The 25,597-nt window shown below is 36.9% G+C and overlaps 1 protein-coding gene across 4 annotated transcripts in view; it reads left to right on the top strand.

Moving 5' to 3' along the window:
- Positions 1 to 25,597, top strand: part of ptpn4a (protein tyrosine phosphatase non-receptor type 4a) — a 57,875-nt gene that overhangs the window by 29,972 nt on the left and 2,306 nt on the right. For 2 of the 4 annotated variants that reach the window (XM_081369607.1, XM_081369609.1), the window contains exons 3-26: positions 1,995 to 2,102; positions 2,848 to 2,890; positions 3,012 to 3,090; positions 3,865 to 3,909; positions 4,200 to 4,252; positions 6,333 to 6,453; positions 6,862 to 6,949; positions 7,265 to 7,353; positions 8,502 to 8,565; positions 9,875 to 10,047; positions 10,962 to 11,030; positions 12,412 to 12,546; positions 13,306 to 13,467; positions 17,806 to 17,959; positions 19,956 to 20,039; positions 20,134 to 20,190; positions 20,521 to 20,677; positions 21,615 to 21,781; positions 22,694 to 22,784; positions 22,868 to 22,929; positions 23,037 to 23,183; positions 23,272 to 23,400; positions 23,936 to 24,084; positions 24,191 to 24,326. In XM_081369607.1, coding sequence (XP_081225733.1) covers positions 1,995 to 2,102; positions 2,848 to 2,890; positions 3,012 to 3,090; positions 3,865 to 3,909; positions 4,200 to 4,252; positions 6,333 to 6,453; positions 6,862 to 6,949; positions 7,265 to 7,353; positions 8,502 to 8,565; positions 9,875 to 10,047; positions 10,962 to 11,030; positions 12,412 to 12,546; positions 13,306 to 13,467; positions 17,806 to 17,959; positions 19,956 to 20,039; positions 20,134 to 20,190; positions 20,521 to 20,677; positions 21,615 to 21,781; positions 22,694 to 22,784; positions 22,868 to 22,929; positions 23,037 to 23,183; positions 23,272 to 23,400; positions 23,936 to 24,084; positions 24,191 to 24,326 — 2,562 coding nt within the window. Of the gene's footprint in view, positions 1 to 1,994; positions 2,103 to 2,847; positions 2,891 to 3,011; positions 3,091 to 3,864; positions 3,910 to 4,199; positions 4,253 to 6,332; positions 6,454 to 6,861; positions 6,950 to 7,264; positions 7,354 to 8,501; positions 8,566 to 9,874; positions 10,048 to 10,961; positions 11,031 to 12,411; positions 12,547 to 13,305; positions 13,468 to 17,805; positions 17,960 to 19,955; positions 20,040 to 20,133; positions 20,191 to 20,520; positions 20,678 to 21,614; positions 21,782 to 22,693; positions 22,785 to 22,867; positions 22,930 to 23,036; positions 23,184 to 23,271; positions 23,401 to 23,719; positions 23,744 to 23,935; positions 24,085 to 24,190; positions 24,327 to 25,597 lie in introns of those variants that run through there. The other 2 variants (XM_081369610.1, XM_081369608.1) reach the window with 2 other exon arrangements.

Genomic DNA, 25,597 nt, shown 5'->3' on the forward strand with positions numbered 1-25,597 from the left:
GAAGCTGAGCTATTTTGATGAAACTTTATGACAATTACTTTTTTCCTTCAAAACAACATGCTCTAATGAATCTTGCCCAAAAACCCCAGGAACGTGCATTGAGAAATCAATTTCATGCTGGCTATAATTGTGGCTTAAGTGTGTCCAAATACTTTGTGGGCCTCCTGTGCAGTGCCAATCTTCCCTTTGTATCAAAACACAGAACTCAAAGCTATTTGCTGCCTGTTCCTTTGGACTGACTGTCTTCAAAACACTCACAGGCGTCCTGAAGACCTCCGATATCTGGACAAGCTGGTGCAAGTCTGTTAGCATTTTTGTCATACCGCACTCCTCTCCTTTTCTCCTTTAAAGTGAGCATTAAATATAAATTTACAGTATTTTCTAAATGTATGCTATTGATATTATTGTGAACAATTCATCCGTGCATGTCACAATTGTTTTTAACTTTTTTTTTTTTGGTGACTTTATTAAGATCAATCAAAATGTCAAAAACTTGATCTTCTGGTAAAACTATTTATCTCTGGTGACATATGCCAGACTTTTACAGTCATTTAGTCCGTTTGAACCCCAACATTTTCTTACAATTGACACACATTCATTGGAAATACCGCACTTGGATCCCATTTTCAGTTCTTACCGTTACTTTAGACTTCGGTTGAAAACACACACTCGAATAGCCACGAGGTCTGAGACCACAGCAAGTCTCCTCTCAGACACTTTTATTTAGTTTGTAAATCTACACAAAAGTGCTGAGGGCAGGGGAAGGAAACACAAGGTTCCAAAAATCCGGGAACTTTGTTCATATCTACATCCTAAAAAAAAAAAAAAAGCTTTTAGAAGAATCAAAGCCCATATAAACACTTCCTGTTTTGGGTATACGTAAAAATTTTCCCATGGTTTATTTTTTAAGGTATACAGAGGCTGTAAGACCTATTTGTTACTTCACCTGCTGTGAAGCTGCTTTGAAACAATCTGTATTGTTTAAAGCAGTATGTAAATATAGGTGATGTGACTTGACTATTTGTTACTTATGTCGGCTCTCATGCTGATATAAAAGACATGTATGAATGCTCTTGAGTCACTTAATAAATATGATTTGACTAAAGGCATGTGACCTGTCTAAAAAAACAACAACAACATATAATTTGTCTGGTGTGTTTTATGGAGTGTGTACAGAATGTATGATCTGTAGCTTGAAGATCTTTTATATGTATCATTTTGTTTCATTTTAAATTTTTCCATGTGACGTCAGTATGTAAATTCTATTTGCGCTCCATATTTCTGTATTTTCTTGCACGTTTTGCAGCTCTGTTAGATTGTCCATATTCTCTCGGCTGGCCTGTCATTCGTTCTGCTGATGTGACTGTTGCCATATTTTGTTTATTGAGCAACAAAGCGTGGATGTGGTTTAAACTGTCTGTCTGTGTTTCTCAGAAGGCACGTGTTCAGAATATGCTGTCTTGGTATTTCCAGGACCATTTAAATGGATAAAACGGGAAATAAAAGTGCTGCTAATGCCTCAGCTTTGCTATCAGGATGCTGTAACCGATCTGACAGCCAATAAAAATGGCTTATTACGTTTCTAACCACCCAAGTGGCTTGGAATTTACTGGAAATATGGGTTTTACTTTGCTGCTGATGTCAGCCAAAAAGATGCACATGATTGTTGTGACAAATGCAAAGTTTAATGAGGCTCTGATCCCATTTTGCTTTTAGTTCGCTTCCACACTTATTATTTTATGCTCTAGGTTCCTCTAGGTCCTGTTTTCAAATATTTATGCCAAATTAAAAAATGAAGAAATCAGGATAGTAATGTTATTGTATAATAATTTTTGTAGACAGTATAATTCTGAAGATGATGATTGTATTTAATACAATTAAATGGTTCAAATTCAAATATTTAATATGGAATAATACAAATTATTCTTAAATTCAAATGTATTCTTAAAATTTGCATTTTTCCCTCTATCTCTGTGTGTGTGCATACTATATAGAAGCACGATCAAGGAGAGATCCTACTGGACGCTGTCTTCAAGCACCTGGAGCTGACCGAGAGAGACTATTTTGGGTTGCACCTGGCCGACGACTCCTCTGATAGCCCGGTGAGTTCAAAGGTCAAGCTCAATGATGTGCCAGAGTCCAGCCGGTCTGGGATTCACAAGGGTTTCGCTTCACAACTGTGTGAATGGCCAGTATTCCTGATATAGTTTCACATTTAGGAATGTAGGACACACAACAGTTCAGGTTTAAAGATCCTCCATCTCTCCCTTTCGGGTGGCCCAACTCAATATTCAGTATTAGCAGAATATTAGACTACTGATATGACTGGATTCTTCATCTAATATGAGTTTCAAAAGTGCCATTTGTTTCTTTATAGGAAAAATGTGTTGAGTAAATCACATCTTAAACATCACAAAAACATGAGCGAATGTCCTCCTAAAATCTATATATATTCCAGACACTCTGAAAGAAATTACATCATTCAGATGAAAGCAAACAGATTAGTAGACATCTTGGTGTTGTATGTATACTATCAGCATTCATGTTACACTTGCATCAGTCTACCAGTAGGTATCTACCAATCGGTCGATCTGTGGCTGAAAAGACTTTATAGTTACATTGATTCAGTTGAAACTGGATCAAAGTTTTTTTCACTCAACAAACACACTTACTTTGTCTCTTTGTGTAACTGCAGATAAGTACATCCCCACCTCCCCACAGCAGAAAACACAAGCCTATTGAATTATTGAGTGACCTTAGGTCGTGTTGGACTGTTGCCATGTTATTAAGGTTTTTCTTCTCCTCTCTCTATCTCTCTCTTTCTTTCTCCCTATCAATAATTTATAGAGGTGGCTGGATCCAAATAAACCCATAAGGAAGCAATTAAAAAGTAAGTAATTTTATATAAAGCTATACTAAAGGCTGTTGTTTACAACCCAGTATTGATTTATTATTTCTCTCTTTTGTATCTCCACATCTTACATGTGTTCTTCTTTTGAACAAAATGCTAGGGGGCTCCCCACATCATCTAAACTTCCGGGTGAAATTTTTTGTGAGTGACCCCAACAAACTTCAGGAAGAATACACACGGTGAGTTTGTGGATTTTAGCTTTGATGCACATAAAATGAAGGCCTTGAAAAGTGTTTATTAAAGAAACTTTGCTCTGTTCATTTGTGTGTCTTGAATTCTGGCTCATGGCATAAGTTAAGGTCGTAAGGTGGGTAGGACATTCTTGTCCTTTTTTTTTTTGGACCAAAATCTGTCACCAAATTCAGTCATCAATATTTTGGTCTGTTTTTCTAAAAGAGAAAGCATTTTAAATGCTTGTTTAAAAGTTTTGTGTTTAAAATGTTAATTTGCACACTTTTAAATGCGTACCATGTCATGTAAAAGTCTTCAGAGCTAATAGATATAAACTAAAAATAGATTTAATGTCATGGGGTCTGTCTTTTACATTTATTCCTTAGGCATACTTGAATCATTTATGTTGTAATTCTTGTTTCTAAGGCGGCTGTAAAAAGTGCTGTAATATAGAGGTCAAAAATAGTTCAGAGAAGTATAGACTAGAACAGGGATGGGTAAAGCAAATTACACTGATTGACATCCTCACCTGAATCGGTGATGGTGATTCATAGTGATTCATGGTGATATGGTAGCATTATCTTTTTGTAGTGTTTAAACAGTAGAATATGGCACTAGCAGGTCATCGTGGGTTCAATATCCAAGGACTGCACAGCATTTCCTGTAGGAAGTTTGATTTTTTATATATATATATATATATATATATATTTTATATTTAAGACTTTTTTTTTTGTCCAGTGACTCACATAAATGATTTGTCATGTTCTTTTCCATCTGTGTAGGTACCTGTATTTTCTACAGATTAAGCAGGACATACTCAGTGGAAGGTGAGCTGGATGTTGTGCAACTGTTTTAACTATAAATCTTTCTAAGTCCAGTTGCATGGTAGGTACGTTCAGTAGTAGGGGCATTCAATTTACTTGTAAATGATTGTAACTCGTACTATGTAGATTGTTCATTCAATATTCATCTTGTGTTACCACTGCAGTTTGTGCTTCTGAATTTGCATGTGCTTAATGTTCTTTTATGGTTACTTGAATATAGTAATTTGGGACCAATTTGGTTTGATCTCCAACATGTTATACTGTTAATTTAATATAATATATATCCTTCCCAGACTGCCCTGTCCGCACAATACTGCCGCACTCCTGGCATCATACGCTGTTCAGTGTAAGTATGAGTTCTTCTACTTCATTGGAATGAACGGTTGTAGGATCTAAATGACAAAGAAGCCACAAAACTAAATAAGTTTTTTAAAGCAGAACGGTATGTGACGGTCAATTACATGTGGTTTGCTTTAATTCTGGTTTGGCCTCTTTAATGTTACAACTTTAAATCCTGTTTAATGTTATGTTTGGTGTCAAACAAGTGGCGCCTGTAATTCTCTTTCTTGAGTGAGAGGAATTGATAGCAATTTAGCATAGCAGCAGAATTATAATTAAAGTTGTTTTCTGCCTATGCTATGCACCACATTTCTTTTTCCACGTCAGGCAATATATCTCACCATAGATGGTATCATGCAAACTAAAATCCAGTGCTGAGCTTCCCAGCAAACCACCGAAATACAACAGCGCAAGCTCAGCATGGTACATTCCATCTGTGCACAACCTCAACGCTTAACAAGCACTAGCTTGTAAAACAGGAGTATATGCGAGCAAGAAATCTCTCTGAAGTACAGCAGGCACAAACACAGCCCAGCACATCTGAGTTAACCTAATAGTGCCCACTCGAGATGGAGCAGTGACATGGCATATCCCGGGCCCTAGGGGGTCCGCTTGCCAGATTGAGCTCAACAATAATGACTCTTGACAGATTGCTGTAGTGAGCACATTTGCTCTGGTCTCTCCGGGGCTTTTAGCATGCAGTTTGGGCGCTATATAGGTCATAGGGGATTCTGTTGAGCCCAGTAGCCTAGGACGGCGCTATCTATTGCAACTTATTTTGTTTGCTTAAAGGTTTACTGACAAGCTGCCATAATGGCAAAATTGATGCTAAATGCTGCAGTTTATGTTTTTTTTTTTTTCAGTCAGTGGAATTGGTTTAGCGGATTTGAAAGACTTGTGTGTTTTACATGATAATAAATTTGTAACAGGTGTTTAATCATGCTAAACCCTTGAATAGCTTTAAGCATTAGTGTGTTTTGTCATTGTATTCTAAAGTGAGGATGAATGTAATGATAACACAATGCTTGGCTTTTAAGTGAAGGTGAATTGGTCACGTTCAGTCAATGTGCAGTCATAGATTGTCTCAACATGTTTGATCTGACAACATTTGGCATTTGTCAATAAGAACATGTTATCTCATCAGAATGTTTTGATTTATTCACTCTAAAACACTCTAAACCTGTAATGTGAACTTAAAAATAATATATTTTTACATATATAAAATATATAGAATATTCTTACATTCTATCTTACGAAGTCAAAAATATGAAAAAGGTTTGCACAATCCTCAAACCCAAACAGGGCTCAGGTGCAGGACAAAGGAGATTAACTAAAGCAAAAAACAAACGTAATGTCCGCACACTGATATGACTGCTCCAGAAAAGTATTTATTGCAGGTCTTTGACTGACGTAGACCTGATGGTCGAAACGATGCAATAAATACTTTTCTGGAGCAGTCATATCAGTGTGCGGACATTACGTTTGTTTTTTACATTCTATCTTACACCTTGAATTTATATGATTGTAAACATCTTAATCATTATTTTCAATACATTTTTCAAATAAAGTTAAAAGCTGTTTCTTATGCTCACCAGATCTGCATTTATTTGGTCAAATTTCTTTACAATTATTAATATTGTCAAATATTATTACAATTTAAAATAACTGTTTTCTATTTTCTAATTTTCAGCATCATTACTCCAGGCTTCAGTGTATTTCAAAATAACAGTATTTATTTGAAATATAAATATTTGTAACAATTTAAAAGTTTTTACTGTCACTTTTGATCGGTTAAATGAATCCTTGATAAAAGTATATATCTTTTCTTATCTATTTCTTTTATATAAGTTGTAGACATATAACTTTTAGGGCATTTTGCTTCGATTTTATGTCACATAATAACAGTGACGCATAATAATATGTGTAAGTCACACACAAAGCGATTGATCAAGAGATGTGGGCACCAGTGTGTATCCATCGGTGATCCTGCCCCTTTATACACATTATCGGGTGACTTTGTCTGCATGTTGCACTGTAATGAGTCATGGCTGTTGTTCATAACACTGTGGTTGTATTGTGTGATTCAGCTGAGCTGGGTGATTATAGTGAGGCAGAGAATTTGCCGGGATACCTGTCTGAGTTCTGCTTCATCCCCAACCAGCCTCAGGGCTTTGAAAAGGATGTCACCAAACATCACCAGCAACACAAGTAAGAGTCACCGCTCTAAACTTACTCTGGCTGAACTCTGGCCAACCCTGTCACTATCACTATTGTAATCAAATATTCCTTTCAGCACATTACATTGCTGTCAGAAATTTGCCACAATGGAGGAGTCTGGTTGATTTCACATATGGCTTTATGAATATTCAAAAACACTTACATGTGCTTTCTCAGTGCTCATTACTTAGTACGTACAGTGTAGAGCTGTGCTGAGAACAGGAAGCTCACGTCTTTGCCATACTGACAAGTCGGTGGATTCTCAAAGACGGCAATTTAAGCAATTTACATAAGCGTTTTGTGCACACATACCTCTACTACACTGTCTTGTGATGTGAATCTGAAGCATATGTCTTCATTTTTTACCTTTTATTCTCCCCTTTTTTGGCCTGGGCACAGTGGACTTAACCCAGCACAGTCTGAATTCAATTATCTGAACACGGCACGAACGTTGGAACTCTACGGAGTGGAACTGCACTATGCAAGGGTAAGTGTGCCAGTGCTGTTCCATTATGTATCTACACACAAGCCTCTTTGTATAGAAAGAGAATCATTGAAGCAAGCTCATTTCTGGTTTGTTCCGCACACAAAGATATTGTATAGCTTCAGAAGACTTTGTACTTTCATTGTATGGGAACAAGCATTTTGCATAGCTTTTATGTACCATGAAAGTAAGAAGTAAGAAAATAGTTTTCACTTTTGGGTGGACTAACACTTTAAACAACATTACACACCACAGTTTCGAAAACGTGTAATGATCCTCATTAATAATTTCTCTCTCTCACTCTGTTCCTGCTCTCAGGATCAAAGCAACACAGAGATTTTCATAGGCTTGATATCAGCTGGCATTGCCATCTTCAAGAACAGGGTACGAATCAACTACTTTCCATGGTAAGTGAACTTGCCTACTTTGTGTAATTCGGGTTCAAGTCATGAAGTGTAATGACTGTGGCTGAGGTTGCAAACTGAGTCAGTTTGAATGACAGCATTGCTGTCCGCCTCAAGGCATCCTTGAATGAAGATTTCCAGTTCAAAATGTAGTTTTTGTTGCTATAAGTTTTTGTGTTAATGTGCTATTTTAACTAGGCGTCAGTTTGTTTGTCAACGCTGGATGTTTAAATGCTTCACAATGTGGGACAATATAAGCTGATAAGAACATTTTATATTATTCACTCTTAATTGTTCTGTAACTATATAACTTAGTTTCTATTGATTTATTGATTTTGTCAACTTTTAAAATATGTGCATATCTATATTTTGTTGTTAAGACTAAATATTCAGACATTTTTAGATTTTCCATGTTTTGGTTGCACTCATTTCAAATTGTGAGAAGTGGAATAGCCGATGTGGAATGAATAAAAGCCTCTGCTAAATGATCAAATGTAAATGTAAATAGCGGCACCCAAATCCTCATCAGCCAAAGCTTCCCCCCACCCCACACCAGCAGACTGTTTTTCTGGCACACAAGGCCCAGCTGCTCCTGTAGCTGTTGTCCAAGCACCTCCCATTTGAAATACACGCACAGATGCTTTCCAGGCAAACTATGTTTAGCCCAGAAGAGAAACAGGGGCTGTTTACCACAGATGTCAACTAAGCTCTCAGGGCAAACGGTTGCGCTTATTGATTATTTTATCGCTCACCACTGTAGTTCATAAAGTTCAATAGTGATGGTTAAAAAGAGTAAATGTATACAACGCTGACTATGGATGCACACAAATATGTGGATGTTCAGTTTGGCCAACTTGAGGCAACACTGTGCTGTACTATTTGTGTGTGACAGAATGTGTCATAAGTGGTTGACACTCCTCCAGCATGTGTTTATTCAGACATCTGAGAGTGTGTGTGTGTTGTGTTAAATATAAGTATGTAGCTTCACTCTGAGTCATATTTTAATAGGAGTAATGCTTAGAAAGACACAAAGGGCCATGAAATGGTTCAGGGAATTTTAACAGCGCATAAATGTGTTTGTTGCTGCCCTGCAACAATGCAATGTGTTTTTGTGTTACCAACAAATTCTTTTTTTTTCTTCTCTATTTTAGGTTGAAGATTGTGAAAATATCTTTTAAATGCAAACAGTTTTTCATCCAGTTAAGAAAAGAGGCCGTAAGTGGTACACTTTTTTTTTTCTGTAATTCTAGATCAATTAATCAAGGCAACTTAAAACAGCTTTCACAACACATTTAACTTCTGTATTGTAATGCATTTCTGAGTAAACCAGGAAACATAATCTGAGACATATATGATACATATCACAAAACAAAGGTCGCCATTCACAATGCGTCACAATATCGTATTTAGATTTTGACTGAAAATGTAGGGCATTATATTGACTGCACAAATAATTAAATAATTCAATTACTAAATAAATATTAATGTTTTAAAAGGATTATATTAAAACAGTATACATTTATAATATTAAAAATATAATTTATTTTTGTGTAATGTGTGGCAGCACATTTGCATATGTTTGAAGTGAACGTTCAATTTAAACTACAATATCTCTGTATTAAAAAAGTACAAAAATATTTGTAACTACAATATTTCCTCTCACTGTTTGCTGATAACTGTGTAAAATCATAAGATGACTCCAAAAGACATCATCACTCCCATTTAGAAACTGCAGAGAGTGGTAATTCCTATTAATAAATCATCTTACTCAGTCAATATCAAATTAAATAGCATAATGGCTCCCATAGCACCACTGATCTTTGTTTATTTGAAATCCCTCTGTAATTACTGCCCTGCTGTCAGTGACGATGCAGAGAGAGATAGACACTCTTTACAGCTTATTAATTATGGAGAGTAGATGATGCATTTTGCATGTGGGGGAGCAGGATGCGACCTGACATCAGAACTATGCTGATTGCTGAGACTCGACGAGAACCTGTGTGCCTGAACCGTGTTTCAACTGTGTCACAGACCCTCTGCTGGAGACCTCAAAACACCCCAGCGGTGTGAATAATGCACAGGGACCTTTCAGAAGCAGTTGTACTAAAAGCAGAACTCAATGATGTCATGATCCATAATTGATGCCCAGATGGCAGAGCTTGGCTGAGTGGGTCCGATTTCCCTGGACCTAGGTCTCAGGCCCTGCGATTTGTACAACCAAAAACAGTCTGGGAAGTGCATTTACCCCCCCCCCCCCCCCCCCCCCCCCCTTGGAGTCCCCAGTGACCAATGGAGCCTTGCAGATTGGAGTGTCAGGCCTGATAGGTCTATCCAGAGCAGAGGTTTTCTGGATACTTTGGCTAGGTTTCAAACGGAGGCCCAAGTTAAGAGCAAAACAAGAAGACATAATGTGTGTAACGTTCAGAGGAGGGAATGTAAATGACATCTCCTGTTTTTTGGGTTAAGCATGCAGTATGCTTGGTTTAACCACCTCAAGATCCTTCCTTCCTTTTTTTGCCTACAGCACGAGACAAGAGATACATTGCTCGGTTTCAACATGGTCAACTACCGAGCCTGTAAGAATCTCTGGAAGGCCTGTGTTGAACATCACACCTTTTTCCGGCTAGATCGGCCCGTTCCTCCACAGAAGAACTTCTTTGCGCACTACTTCAGTTTGGGCTCCAAGTTCCGTTACTGGTAAGACGTTCCTACACATCCACAGCCCTTTGCATTTCTTTTTAAAAGGGGCCAGATAAAGTGCGTGTAGTTTGAGGAAGTGCAGCTTGTACTGAATTGCTATCGGTTATCAACAGTTAAGATTTTTATTCTATTTGCCAAGTCAGGCCATTCCTTTTCACTTTTTCACTTGCCCAAAAACAAAACAGAAGAAAATTATGTATTTTAAAATTTTTATGAATTTAAAAGTGTATATATATATTTTTTTTAAATAATTTTCATATTTCTCACTATCACTTTCTCATAATTTTTACATTTACCAATATTTAAATTTTAAATAAAAAATAAATAAATTTTAAATAAATAAATGAAATTAAATATCTATTATTAGACATGTTACATTTATTTACGAATAAAATTTGCAATAGTAGCTAGAAAGAAACCCATTTATATAGGAAACTGTGGCAACAGATCATTCTTTTTGTTGAACCAGGGTTATGTAGAACAATGTAAAAGTTATTCTTACAAATCTCAAAACTTTTATTTTGTGTGGCATGCACATTTAATTTTTTCTGCTGAGGGAGGCCAGAGTCACCAGGAAGCTTGACCTTCGTTGACATCAACAAATACTCTAGTAAATCATGGGGATAAACTCTTGAAAAATAGATGATGCTCTTTAAGCCACTTTTAGATGTAGGGAAACTAGGATGAGGAGGTGATCAATAATTCATCTTGCAATGCTTTCTAGATTTTTAAGTGTTTATTGGTGCTCTCTATAGTATCATAAAACATATTTGAACTCTGTAGCTTTGAGCAGCAAGAGCCTCATATAAAATGAGGCCATTCACAGAATTGGAGGTGTCAGGCAGGAAAGTCACATTATATGTTGTGAAATATGGATTGAATTCTGACCAGCATTGTACATCTCTTCACAGTGGGAGGACGGAAGCACAATCTGTTCAGTATGGCAAGGAGAAGGGAATCAAGGACAGAGTGTTTGCAAGGTAATGTGAGCTTGTACTTAAGGGATTTTGTGTTGGTGACCGGTTATGATATGATTTTTCAGTTAATGATCATTAACATATTTGGTCTAAAAGAGTGTTTATTTCTGTGGAAGTGTGAACTTTCTTATAAAATATACTACCAGCTGGTGAGGAGGAGTGACTTGGTTCAGCAGGTGAACTTTAGAAGGATCTTTACTAGCAGCTTTGAGATGTTTGTATCAAAGTCCTTTTTAAGTAAATCAGTTCACTCAGTGGTCACTGTCTTAGGAACACCCCCGAGTAGATGTTTTCAGTCACGAAAGTACAGCTCCTATCTACTAGAAATCTCCCAAACTGTTTCAGTCGTGTAAATAAAATCACTACTACTGACAACAGTGTAATGGAACTTCTTTAGCTCGAATCAGGCTACTATAATGCTAACATAGACTACAATTCAAAAATTTAGTAAGTAAAAAAAAAAAAAAAAAAAGTGTACAAATTGCTATACGTTTTTTTTTTTTTTTTTTCAGGATACTTTGAATAGGAAGTTCAAATGAACAGCATTTATTTGAAATGGAAATCTTTTGTAACATTATAAATGTCTTTACTTAATTGCTGAATAAAATTAATTTCTTAAAAAATACACACATAGATTGACCCCAAACTTTTGAACTGTAGAGTACATGAACATTATAGAGCAAAAAGACCAGGTAATGCCTTTGTCAATAGAGAATTATTGAATAATGAGTTACTGCTCAATCAAATCATATTAAAATTTCCAATATAATCTAATACTTTTACCAAATTGTTGACAATGACATTTATGCATTTTTTTAGAGTCTAATATCCTTTCTGAAAAGCCTTTTATTTTTTTTACTATATTTTACGACTTTTCAAAAATGTAATGCTTTATGCACTTGAGTTGTTTGAAATGTTAACTAATACAAAATTCTCAAATGGTGAGCATAGTCAAACTTGTATTTGTTCTTTTTTTTATCTCAAAATAATGATGAAATTGGCAGTAGATTATTCTGTCTGACTTTCAGAGTGGATACTGGTATAACAGAACAAAATGTGACAGCGCTCTTGAATTTTAGGTGTGTTTTTTTGTGCTAAAAAGAGATCTCTCACTAGGGGTTACTGTGTCTAAATGTACTGAATGTCTGCAGTTAAACATTCAAAATATAAATGTAACATTGTAGTACAATATCTCAGGAGAACATAAAGGTAAAATGATACTCAGAATGTAGTTTAAAAATAACCTGATCTCTGTCAAATTAGATAGTAATCTGGAATATTTAACTGCCTTACCTCAGACAGTTAGCACAAGCTTATAATTGACCTTAGCCTTTGGTTCTACTGGGGTATGGCAGAGATTAACATAATGCATTTCATCTCTCAGATCTCCCAGCAAGCCCCTGGACAGAAAGTTGATGGGTGTGACAGACTGGGAAGCAGTGAGCAGGAACTCACTGTCTGAAGAGAGGCTGGAGACCCAAAGCCTGCCCACCCGCTCCCCCCCTGGGACACCCAACCAGTGAGTGCCTCTCCGTTTCATTGAAACTTTCAACCTAATGAGCAAAGACACTGCAGGGTGCTTTGGGGTGATGGGGGTGGGGGGAGACAAGTGTGTAAGCTGTATGTAAGTGAATCTCACAATTGCAATTAGTCACATTTCACTCAAAAAAAAAAAAAAAAAAAACAGAAAAAGAAAAAGAAATTATACTTTGCAAAAAGAAAATGACTAATTTTTTTTTTTAAATCAGCACAAAGGCACTAAATATAATTTATCTACTATGTAAACATATTTCATGCAAAAACATGGTCCTGAAAAGGCTTAAATTCCTAAAGCAAAATATATTATAACTGTAATGATTTTTTCTTTGACTTGGGGGTAAAATACGACCTAGACATGTTCTTGACAGGTTTTGTGAGTTTTACCTATGCAGAAAGTCAGGGAGTCGGACAGTTGTTCAAGGAGCTCTAATGAAACCTGTCACTCTCAGTCAAAGATTCAGAGATGGACTTCAGCATTATCAGTAAATTAACAGTGACTGTGTTTTCAGGAAGAAAGAGAGACTGTATGAATGCAGTAAAATAAAAATAAAAATAGGGTTAGAGTTAACATTCCATTATTATGTTATAATGCAATGCACTCTTTGCAGTCACTATAAATGCTACTGTGAAAAATGTATTTGTTTTAATAGGTAAGAACACCTTAGCCAGAGGATTTGTATTTACTCATAAAACAAACAGCTGAAAATGATTTCAGCAACTTTAAATGTTCTGTCAACAGTAGAAACTCCTTATTTGTGCAAGAGGGTGCCCGGCTACGGCCCTCTTCCATGTGTCACCTGGTGGACCATGTCATCCATGCCTCCCCCAGCCTTCCTCTTTTCTCCAATCACAAATCAGCTTCCTCTACACAAGCGAACAGCATCAGCCTGGAGTCTACGCCGTAAGTACTTCCTCTTATTCAGAAGGAAAACAGTCCATCCTCAAGAACTGGCTTTGGTAACGCTTTATTATTATTGATGGTGCTTCCTAAGGTTCCCCTTGTATTCATACTTAAGCAACCACCCAGAAATAACTAGTAACGATCTAGTGACCGCCCAGAATAACAACATAGCAATGCGTGGATTATGCCTTTTAAAGGATAAGACTCTCCAGATGTCGTAGTCCGACGGATGAAATGCTGATATTTTTATTCAAAGTAATTTCAGTGACAGTTTATTTGAATCTTCCAGTAGAATATCCCCAAAAACCAACTCTTTTTGCAGACGTTTGGTATACTTGCTTTTTTTATTAATGTGCTTTGTAATGCATTTCAAGACTTGAATGTTTGCTTATCCATACCGCAGTGCCGCTCTAACTTATTGAAACATTAAATCATTTCAGTTATTATAAACCCTATTTAGAGAAGCCACATAATTTAGTGTAAAAAACAGAAGCGCAAGTCTGTTCCTCAAATGGGAAAAGTGGTTTTTCTGCACCAAAACCATCTTATATTGGCTGTTTGTTTTGTCTCTGCCTTCCAATCACGGCTACCACCCTCTGTCTGCGCCCTTAAATGGCCCCGAATGGAAACTAAACGCACGCTGCGCAGCTGTAAAACGTGTTTACCGCTCTCATAGTGTAGGGCACAGAGCTTTGGTTTTTAACGGTGCATGGTAAACATGTCAAGCCTTTTGTGATCCTCTTGAATAGGTCTGCAGTATACTTAAGCCTAATGACATTGCCAGTGGCAGATAGGCTATTTGCATGACATGTGGTGGTTTTGACTTTGTTTGCTGAGCTAGTTTAATTGAAATATAACACCCCACCCCCTTTCCTTTGTTTCACTCTTTAAACCGTTTTAGAATTGACCTGTTTACGGTTGGGGGCATCACCACATAACATGTCTGATGATGTGCTGAGGCAAAAAAAAAAAAGAAAAAAAAACATTATTGTTCTTTGATTGCTTTTTAAATTAGTATTACGGCTCAAAATAATTTGATAGCGCCTGCAGTGTCACAAAATAAAAAAAAAAATTTTATTGAAAGATTGAGCTGTATTTATATGCCATTTTTAAAGGTCATTTGTCAGAATGTAATGGCAGGAGGATATAAGGAGTCAGAAGGTATTTTTTGGTTCGAGTTAGATTTTGATTGGTGAGCATTCTTACAATGCTTGCTATTTATTTATACAAAAGTTCATTCATTCTATTCTTTTTTTCCCCTCGTTTATGTGTTAAAATGTATACCGTTTAACATATATAAAATAGCACAACACCATGTCCTAACCAGCCGCACAGAATATAATGTGCAATTGGACGTTTTGTCAAGTGCTTGGTTTCTAATTATGTGGTATTGCTGACCTACCAATATTCATATGCTATGAATATTGTCGGCTCTGTGATGAATTGCTTATGTTTTGCTTTTGTAAGTCAATTTGGATAAAAGCATCTGCTGAATTCAAATTGCTTTGGATAGCCCCGCCCACAATAAAAGTCCAACATCTGGTTCTAAATGTGTATTATACATCAAATGTGTGTTCGGACACGGTTGTAGTTAAATTATCTTCACACAAAAAATGTGTAAAGTGTAAAATATATTATTTTATAGAATATAAAATATGTTTTTACACATTAAACCCAGTAAAATTACCAGATTGACTTTTCCTGTAAATAGATAAACGTGCTGTTCACACAAGCATCGGTGTTCAGTCTTATTACCGGAAAGGTATTTACACTTCAGTACCAGAATACTGGCAAACTCTGTAATGTCAATCATCAGAAATTAAACACTGCACTGAATAGAAGCACTTTAGTTTCACTAACTTCTGAGTGTCAGGCGTAAGGGGATGATCACAGAGAATGCGTTTTGCTCTTAAAAACATGAGATGCATAACACTGTAGTTACTATAGTACAGCCGTAACTAAGCTATAGTGCGAAAATGAAGGCTAGGTCTTTAGTGTGACGTGGCGCAATGGTCAGAATGGTCTGTCTAGCACGTTTACATAGAAAAACAATTAAAAGCAGCAGATCTTACTGTAAACATCTCCGGCAGAGCTTTATGATTGGCCCAAAGCAGGCTTCTTATGTCAGCACGTCGTGACCTAACCCTGAGTAATCCTTTTTTTTTTCTCACATATTGCATCATACCATTAATTTACTAGTAATGTTACAACTTCTCAAACTGGAAAATTGCCAGAACTGATTTGCCGTATTTTGGAAAAGGTCCTGTTCCCGTGAACTCTAAACGGTAATTTACTGTCAGTTTACCCTTAAAGAGACCGTATGTGTAAAAGGCTATTCACTGTAATCGGGAAGTGAGAGTTTGGCATATCTTAGGGTCTGTGTTGGAGATGTTTATTGGGCCGGTAAATGTCATTCATCTTTCTGCTTTCTTAGTTTATTTATATATCATTCAAAGGAACTGAATATGAATATATATTTCATAACACACAGATTTATGCATAGCTCATGCTCCACAATGCATGAAATGCTTTCTCTTCTGTTTTATCTCCCTGTTCACCTAAAGAATAGACCAACATGTAGACACACACACACACACACACACACACACACACACACACACACACACACACACACACACACACACACACACACACACACACACACACACACACACACACACACACACACACACTGATACTTGTTAGCCTGTCACAGTTCCAAATGATGATATAACCACCTGCTGTAGATACTCAGAACCCAGCAGCAGAACTGAACTAAAATCTTTTTTTTATAATTTTTTTTTTTATATAGCATTCTCGATTCATGAAACTATTCGGCTCATACGAATCATTTGTTTGAGAATTGGACTACACTGGTTGTGTTGTATGTCCCTGCTGTCTGTAGATAAACAGACATTTGCTCTGTGACCTTTGGCCTGCTCAACTGCTCTGTATGTGTGTGATGTGTTCAGTTTGGGTCACTTTCTGACACCATGCTAGGGTGCAGTAGCGGCTCCTGACTGTAAATTTAACCAGGGCAGATTCTGGGTTAGCGCTAGTTTATAATAAACATTTGTAAGCCTTATATTCTAATCGCAGAACGCACACAGAACACTTTTGGCAGAGGTTGTGTTATTCAGCCTGAGAGTGGCACTCTAGTGTTGACTGACAGGCTGTAAGTATACACGACACATGCATAGAATTGCCTTAATGTAGTATTTATTGCCTCCAAATGTTGTTTTAAAATATTACAAGTTGTGGAGGAATTCCAGTGAGGAAAAGAAAGCCATGTCTATTCTCAAACATAAAACAAACACAACAGAACTATAAAAAGCTATTTACATGAGCACGCTTAAGGATTTATACTTTCATTAATTTAAAACGCTAGTCCACATAGGAAGAACAGACATGCCAACTAGTTACTGACCTGATGCAGACTAATATACACAAAGCTGAAGCTTACTAATAAAAAAAAATCCGAAATTGAAATCTGCCCCAATGGCTCTCAATCAGATCACGCTGCAGTTCTATTTTTCACCACATATTTACATTGGAAACCTATGGGGCGCTGTAGAGCTGGGGAGGGCTCAGGAACCCGCTGCCTCACTTAGTATCATTATACATGCCTGCCGAAGCCATACATTAAGTTTTAATATATCCTTCTCACTTTACGACTTAAAATCTGAAAAATATTTGTTGCAGAATGCTGAACACATTTACAATTGATTGATTGATTCAGTTTATATAGTTTATCTATATTTTGGATGAATATTTTGACAAGCCACGGCTGCTGGGGTGAAAACATGACTAGAATAAAAAAAAAAGCCTAACGGGGTCAGTAAGAGCCGACACACACATTGAGATGCGCACACTCGTATACCCCATATCCAAACACACACTCAGATACTCGTGACCCCCATGGTGTGGTGTTCATTGGAAGTGTGTGCCCAAGTGTGAAAGCTAAAACAATGTGTTGAATAATTCAGTGGTTCACTGGATTGTCACAGTATAATGTGTTCAGTTCAAATGAATAAAATATATTGAGCTAAACTGTGCTAAAACTGTTTGATGTCTCTGCTAGCTTTTTGCTACTGCTAAGCTTCATTCATGTGTTGGACAAAAATGATGGTATTGGAACCCTTTTATTAAAGGGATATTTCACCACAAAATGAACATTGACATCATTTACTCACCCTCGTGTTGATCCAAACATGTATAATTTTCTTTTTATTTAGCAAATCGAAAGGAGATGTTTTAAAGATGCTCTTCTCAATGAAATGCAAGCATAAATATATTTATATTTATTATATATATTTTTATTCTCCCTGAATATAATAGGTCTCCGGAAGGCGTCGAAGGACCGCCTCCTGCCCTCCCACCCAAACAGTCCCGGAAGAACCTGAGCCAGCTTATACTGTCCCACTCCCAACAGGACTTGGACAACCACATCAACGAAATGTACGATGTCCCCATAGCAACAGACAAGACCATGGTAAGAATACATCCACTGACTCACTCGACCCAGACTCTTTGTGCTGCTTTGTTGTTCCTTTTTCCAAAGTTGGCATTAATAGTCCAGCGTCCCTCCCTTCTATGGTACACCGCTGATGTGGTTGCTCTCTCAAAAAGTTATAAAACACTGGGTGGTTTGGTGCACGCAGTTCCTTGCACATAAATCAGTTTCACTGCCTCAGTGAAAGTTAATATTTCACATGTTTTTTATCTGTTAAGATATTTTCTGTCTTTTAAGATAAACACTACGTTTGTGAAAACTAATAAAGCATTTTATGTATGTAGTATTTTTCATACATAAAATGCAGGCCAAAGTGCTTCATTCTTTCAGTATGCAATATTTAAAAAACAAACAAATACAAAATAAGGATGAAATCAAAAGATTTATATAAAATAATAGAGGTGAAAAAAGCTTAAAAAAATCAGTGCAGTGACTAAAAGGGTTTCAATGTTTTATTCAAAAGCTAACTAACTTAGATGTTTTCAAAAAGCTATTGTGATCGCTTGGAACTTGGTAAGATTTTCCAGATTTTGGGGGCGTAATGGCTTATAAGCGGTCTGAGATCAGGTGAAGATGTGCCAATGAAATAGCTCAAACAATGATTTGAAACATGATCAGAAACTGTAAGAAGGAAGAAATGAAGCAAGCAAGAAAATGTAGGAAGGTGCCAAGTTATACAATGCTTTAAAAACCTGAGGATAGAATCCTGTACTTAAAGGTAGGGTAGGTAGGATTTTTATAAAAAACTTTTTTTCAAATTTGTTTAAACTGTCTTTATATACCAATACATAATTAAAATGTAAGTGCTCTGAAAAAGAGAGTATAAAAATCGAGTGACTGTAGACCTTTTAATCTGCAATAAACACAGCTCATTATTTCCATTCGGGACGAAACAATTGGTTGGTTTGGGCGACTGTCACTTACTCTCGCAACCATGGCTACCACCCCTGTTGCTAGATCTGCCCATATGTGCGCGCACCCGTTTGATTTGAGGAGTGCAAAAGAGAGGCGCGGAACCTACGAAGAGTAAAATTATGGCAGAGAAAGAGCATTCAAAATTCAAAGCACCTGCATATTCAGTCAGCGAAGGCAAACAAGGCAAAAACTACTTCCTCGGACCCTGGTTGCCCGCACTCTTGAACGACCTCCTCTGGCTCGCCCTCGCCCCCGGACCTGTCCTCGAACCGACGATGCGGTACTTGTCTCCGGAGTGTAGTCCTCATTAGAGTCAACAATGTTTTCATTATGGAAACTCGCAAAACACCGTATATGTTATGAATCTTACACGAAATTCACCTTCATCACAGTGTAACTGATGGTAATGGAAAAACGTGTATCAATGCAACCTGTTTTTAGCTTTGCCTTATAAATATAGCTCGTTACCTATAAATATACCTTGTTGCAGAATCAAACAAAGTATATTTTAAACTTTACCAGTATCGATATGCTAGCTTGATAGTGAGTACTAAAATAAATCTTATTTGTTTATATTTATAGTGATAAAGTTAGGTATTTTATTACATGTGATTCTGACATGATGTCACTGCATGCACTGCGCTCCTTCGTCTCAGGTAAATAAATGCGTCTTCCAGCTGAGCCTGAGCGTTTGGGCGTCGCGCGTTCATGTGTTTTGGGGGCGTGGCTTTGGAAGGAGCTCAGAAGGGAGGGGGTGGAGTGAATGGAAATAATTACCTGTGTTTACAACAGTCTTGAGAGGTCTACAGACACTCGATTTTTATACTCTCTTTTTCAGAGTACTTACATTTTAATTATGTATTGGTATGTAAAGACAGTTTAAACAAATTTGGAATGTTTTTTTTTTTTTTTTGAAAAATCCTACCTACCCTGCCTTTAATAGAAAATTAATGCAAATGTGATAAAACAAATGCAATGTGCTGTTTTAAATTGAAAACTTGAACAAAAAATGACACTCAAATATTGACATTATCGTTATTTTTTTCTCTCAAATGTTTAGCCCAATGGTGTCATTCCTCATGACAACCTTGTCCTGATCAAAATGAAACCGGATGAGAACGGGAGATTTGGGTTTAATGTGAAGGTAAATGTCATTTATTGTAACTGATTGTTGATGATTTAATGATTCCATTGCCTCTTAGAAATCAACTTTCTCTCTCTCCTTCTCTCCTTTTTAGGGTGGCTCTGATCAGAAGATGCCCATTATTGTGTCTCGAGTAGCACCTGGGACATCGGTATGTTTAATTGTTTATTGTTGTAAATACTGTAGTATTACCCTTTATAGGGCAGCTGGGAATGGATTAAAACTGAAGACAATAAGGAAAGATTAATTGAAGAGTGACCTCTATAGGATTAGCAGTGAACTGCCCTGTGTGTCAATGTTTGGTTTATGCCTTTGTTGAAGGATTTATGCTGCTTTTCATTCAAAATTGCATATGGAGTTTTCCTAGTTGATATTTCTGACTTGATATTAGAACAGTCCAAATGAAGAATTAAGATCTCATCTGTCATCTAGGGGCAAGTAGTTTGAATTTCATAATTTTCTGTCTTTGTCTCTTCTCCAGGCTGATTTGTGTGTGCCTCGACTGAACGAGGGCGATCAGGTTGTGCTGATCAACGGTCGAGATATTGCAGAGCACACGCATGATCAGGTGGTCTTGTTCATCAAGGCCAGCTGTGAGAGCCATTCCGGGGAGCTCCTCCTGTTGGTGCGGCCCAACGGTGAGCACTCACCTGATTAATAAACAAATCTTTTGTTGCCTTCAAGTCATGTTGAAATGACTTCACTACCATTCAAAAGTTAGGGGTTTATACGATTTTTTTTTACGTTTTTGAAAAGTCTCTTAGACTCACCAAGGCTGCATTTATTTGATTATAAATACAGTAAAAATACAGTTAAAATTGCCAATCTTATGTTAATATATTAGAATAAAATTTAATTTATTACTGTGATGGCAAAGCTGAATTTTTTCAGCAGCCATTCATTCAGTTTTGATCATGAAAAGATCATTATAATATGCTGATTTGGTGCAGAAAAATGTAGTATTATTTCTTAAATATTTTGCTGCTTAATATTTTTTTGTGGAAACTGTGATAATATTTTTTATATAATTATTTGATGAATAGAAAGTTCAGAAGAGCAGCATTAATTTTTAATTAGATGTACTCTACAAACAGTGTACTCACTTTTGATCAATTCATCCTTGCTGTATAAAAGTCTTTTGAAAAAGTCTTAAGCCGTGTGTCACGTCTGGTGTATTTTTTCAATTGTTTTCAATGGGAGCGCCGCGTTTTTAAAACGCCATGAGTAACGATCGAGACGCTGAGCGTTTTTTTTTTCACGCTGAAGCGCTCAGCGTTCGGCGTTTTTACAGGTCGCCGAGAGTTGAAGAATGTTCAAATGTTTCTATTGAAACCTCTTTGAATTGGGGCGCGATGATTAAAGAATCATGGATTTAGTTGTACACCGTCCATTTTATTTTGACCAAAATCACTTCAAATGCACACATTATAATTATGATTTCCAAACTTAAGTATAAAGACAGCCTTTGATGTAATTCATTCACTTTTTATGGCTTTTGTTGGGGGTAAATTATTTATTGTCCTTTACACCATGTGGACTTAGCTGCCATCCCAATAACTGTTTCTCTGTATGTAGCTATCTATGATGTAGTTGAGGAGAAACTGGAGACAGAGCCTGATTTTCAGTACATCCCAGAGAAATCTCCCACAGACCCATCACAGCTGGACCAGGACGCCTGGAGGGACTCGATGCTGCAGTTAAAGGAGGGTCTTAACAATGCTACTATACTATCCCAGTTTGATGTGAGTTAACAAACTGATTATTGTCACTCATTCTTTTGAGTTCTAACTAAGTTCATGTTTTTTTTTTTTTAGTAGCACAGAATCCAGGTTTCAAGTAATTCGATCTTTACGATCAAATGCTTTTACTCCATCAATGATTAAAAAAGCTGTCTTCTGTTCTCCACAGGAAAAAGGCAGTTTAAGCTCATATGCTATTGTTTATCTAAATTGCTCATTTACAGAATGCTGTGAAATCAAGAGCAATCAGTGTTATTCAGGATGTGGTCATATCAAAAGAACTTCCTATTACTTCCTGTCTTTCATTAGGCAGCTCTAAAATCTTCCTGTTAGTGTGTGTAAGGTTTGTGTATGTGTATGTTGATAAAATTTGCAATTAAAAAAAAAGATGGGATGCATGCTTTTGCTCATTGTACGTTTATGTGGCCATGCATGGATTTACACACAAAGCACCGGGTGGAATGTGTCCTTGAAGTAATACATTATTGAAATTCTTTGATAATAAGAGTAAGCAGTCATTCCCACAGAATGCGTTTTGCATTCCACTGCACTTCCTTTCTGTTGATTTTATATGTAAAAATGCACTAAATGGACATGTTTGACCATTACGCTCACGTCTCGTGCAAGACTAAAAATGGCAGAGCTCAAGTTTAAAGTTCAACATTTAAAAAAAAAAAAAATTTTTATTCCACTACCCAGCGTCCCATGTGCAAAAACATGTTCAGCTATCTGTAGTGTCTGCCCACAGTTCATGTTTTGTTAAGGAAAATTGAATGTATGAAATTTCTGGTCTAATACTTGAAAGTTGAAAAGAAGGCATGAATACTGAAGGTCATACTTAAAGTTTTGTGTCCATTAATGAGTTTTCATTCAATGGGATTTTTGTAGACTGACTGTTTTTGTTTTGTTTTAAAGCAACTGTATCGGAAAAGGCCTGGAATGACAATGTCATGTGCCAAATTACCTCAGAATATTTCCAAAAACCGCTACAGAGACATCTCACCTTGTGAGTATTGCTTCACGCCGTTCCTTTGTACTGATAACCAGTGGAAAAAAAAAATGAATCAGTTTTTGTTGTTTTCTTGTCAGATGATGCTACTAGAGTCATCTTGAAAGGCACATTTGACTACATCAATGCAAATTACATCAATGTGAGTAGCTCATAATTATTCTTTTATCTCGCTGCAAACTCAAGCGCCCGGCGAAAGATGGACTGTGATTAATAGACTCTCGTAATGTTGTACTGTCATGTTCGCAGATGGAAATCCCTGCCTCCCGTCTCATAAACCGCTATATCGCCTGCCAGGGGCCGCTGCCCAACACATGCCCGGATTTCTGGCAGATGACATGGGAGCAGGGCTCCTCTATGGTAGTCATGCTTACTACTCAGGTTGAACGAGGACGTGTATGTATACCTCTTGATGTTTGACATTCATTTTTATGTCTTTTTTTAACTTTTTGAGCTAACATCATTCTATCCCTTTCTACCGCAGGTGAAGTGCCATCAGTACTGGCCGAACCCCTCAGGTAGCGCTACGTACGGCGGCTTTCAGGTTTCCTGCCAGACTGAGGAGGGAAACTCTGCTTTCTTGGTTCGAGATATGACTCTTGCTCACATTGAGGTGAGTGTATCACAGATTTGCTTGTCAACAGTCAGTATCATTCTTAATTAGACTTGAACCATGTAATGTTGCAGTTCCTAATAGAGTTACAAATTGGTGTTTGATTTACTTGCTTAAAGGGATGGTTCATCCAAAAATAAAAAAAAATCATAATTTACTCACCCTCATGTCATTCTGAACCTGTGTGGCATTCTGTCTTCTGTGGAACACAAAAGAAGATATTTTGAAGAAAGTTGGTAACCAAACAGTTTTGGTGCCCATTGACTTATAGACGGGAAAAAAATACATTTCTCAAAATGTATTCTTTTATGTTCCACAGAAGAAATAAAGTAACAACATGAGGGTGAGTAAATGTTGACACAATTTCCATTTTTTTGGGGGTGAACTATCACTTCCCGCCAATGTTTATTTGCAGTAGGTACTTGGAAAATGTTAATATTGGACTCTGGGATCTTGTTTACAGTGTATCATTTGCTATGATGCCATTATAACCATGTAATTTTTTTGTTTGCTGTTTTGTTTTTTGTGCTGTTAGAGTGGGGAGAGCAGGGAATTGACCCAAATCCAGTACCTGGCATGGCCTGATCACGGTGTACCAGATGACTCAACGGACTTCCTGGATTTCGTGGCTCTGGTCCGGAATAAACGAGCTGGGAAAGACGAGCCTGTTGTGGTCCACTGCAGGTATTTCATATATCTATATCACAAAGTAGTTTTTAAATGTAGTTATTCAAAGAGAATCAAAGTGTAATCAAGTTTTTCCTCTCTCCCTCCCTCTGCTTCGTTCCAGTGCTGGGATTGGCCGGACAGGAGTTCTCATCACCATGGAGACGGCAATGTGTCTGATGGAGTGCAGTCAGCCGGTGTATCCGTTAGACATTGTGAGAACCATGCGGGATCAGAGGGCCATGATGATTCAGACGCCTGTAAGTCCCGCCCACCCTCTTTTGTCCTGTCATATCAGTCATCCATTAAGGGTTTATCATTGGCTTTCTGTCTTAATTTGCTAAGACATGGCTGAATACGGCACAGCCAATGTTATGAACAACTGAAAAATGTTATGAACAACATGTTAATTGAACAACTGAAAAAATCAATTGAAGTGACATTTAAAATGCCGTGAGGTTTTCACACATAATGTGAAGAAGAGTTGCTGTAGCAGGGGTTCTTATCCAGGCTGGGACTCCCAAAGCTTGAGACAATGATGCAGCTGTGATTTCAGCATGATACATGAATGAGGCCTGTCTGCCCAGAGGCTGCTGACCATGAGACAACACTAATTAGACAACAGGAAGAAGAAAGGGCTGATGCTCTGTGAAAACACTTGTGCACTACATGCCCACTCTGTTCTTTTTCATTAGTGGTGTTGCTAAAGCATCACTCTTTCTATTGCTCATACACTACCATTTAAATGTTTGGGGTCAGAAATATTTTTTTTTTGAAGAATTATTATTAATTGTACTCAGTAAGCATACATTAAAGTGATCAAATTATCAATTATTATTATTACAAAACATATATTTCAAATAAATGTTTTTTTTTTTTTACTTTCTATTTAACAAAGAATCCTAAAAAAATGTATCACAGTTTCCACAAAAATATTAAGCAGCACAACTATTTTCAACATTGCAACATAGTAAGAAATGTTACTTTGAGCAGCAAATCAACATATTAGAATGATTTCTGAAGGATCATGTGGCAGTGTAAACTGGAATAATGGCAGCTGAAAAATTTAGCTTTGCCATCACAGGTATAAATTACATTTTAAAATATATTAAAATAGAAAACTATTATTTTAAGTTGTAATGATATTAATATAAGGGCAATATTACTATTTTTACTGCATTTATGTTTGATCAATGCAGTCTTGCTGTGCAAGAGAAGAGACATTAAAAAACCTGACTGACTCCAAACGTAGTGTACACAAGGTTGGAGTTTTAAACAAATTATTTATATGTTTAGGAGAGATGTGCTGTTTCTTCTCTGCCTTCACTTGGTGGACAATACATTGGTTTAAAGACTTATTTTGAAGGAGGGACCCGAGAAATATACTTTTGATTATCCACATCTTACCGTCTGCTTCTTAACATACAAAAAATGTCCACGGTGTTTCTACTGTATATGCATTCTTCCATCTTGCTTTCTCTCTCTTTATCTCTCTCACACACAGACACAGTCCATGAATTATGCTCTCATC

The sequence above is a fragment of the Scardinius erythrophthalmus genome (genome assembly GCF_964197995.2).
Source record: "Scardinius erythrophthalmus genome assembly, chromosome: 6".
Lineage (NCBI taxonomy): Eukaryota > Metazoa > Chordata > Actinopteri > Cypriniformes > Leuciscidae > Scardinius > Scardinius erythrophthalmus.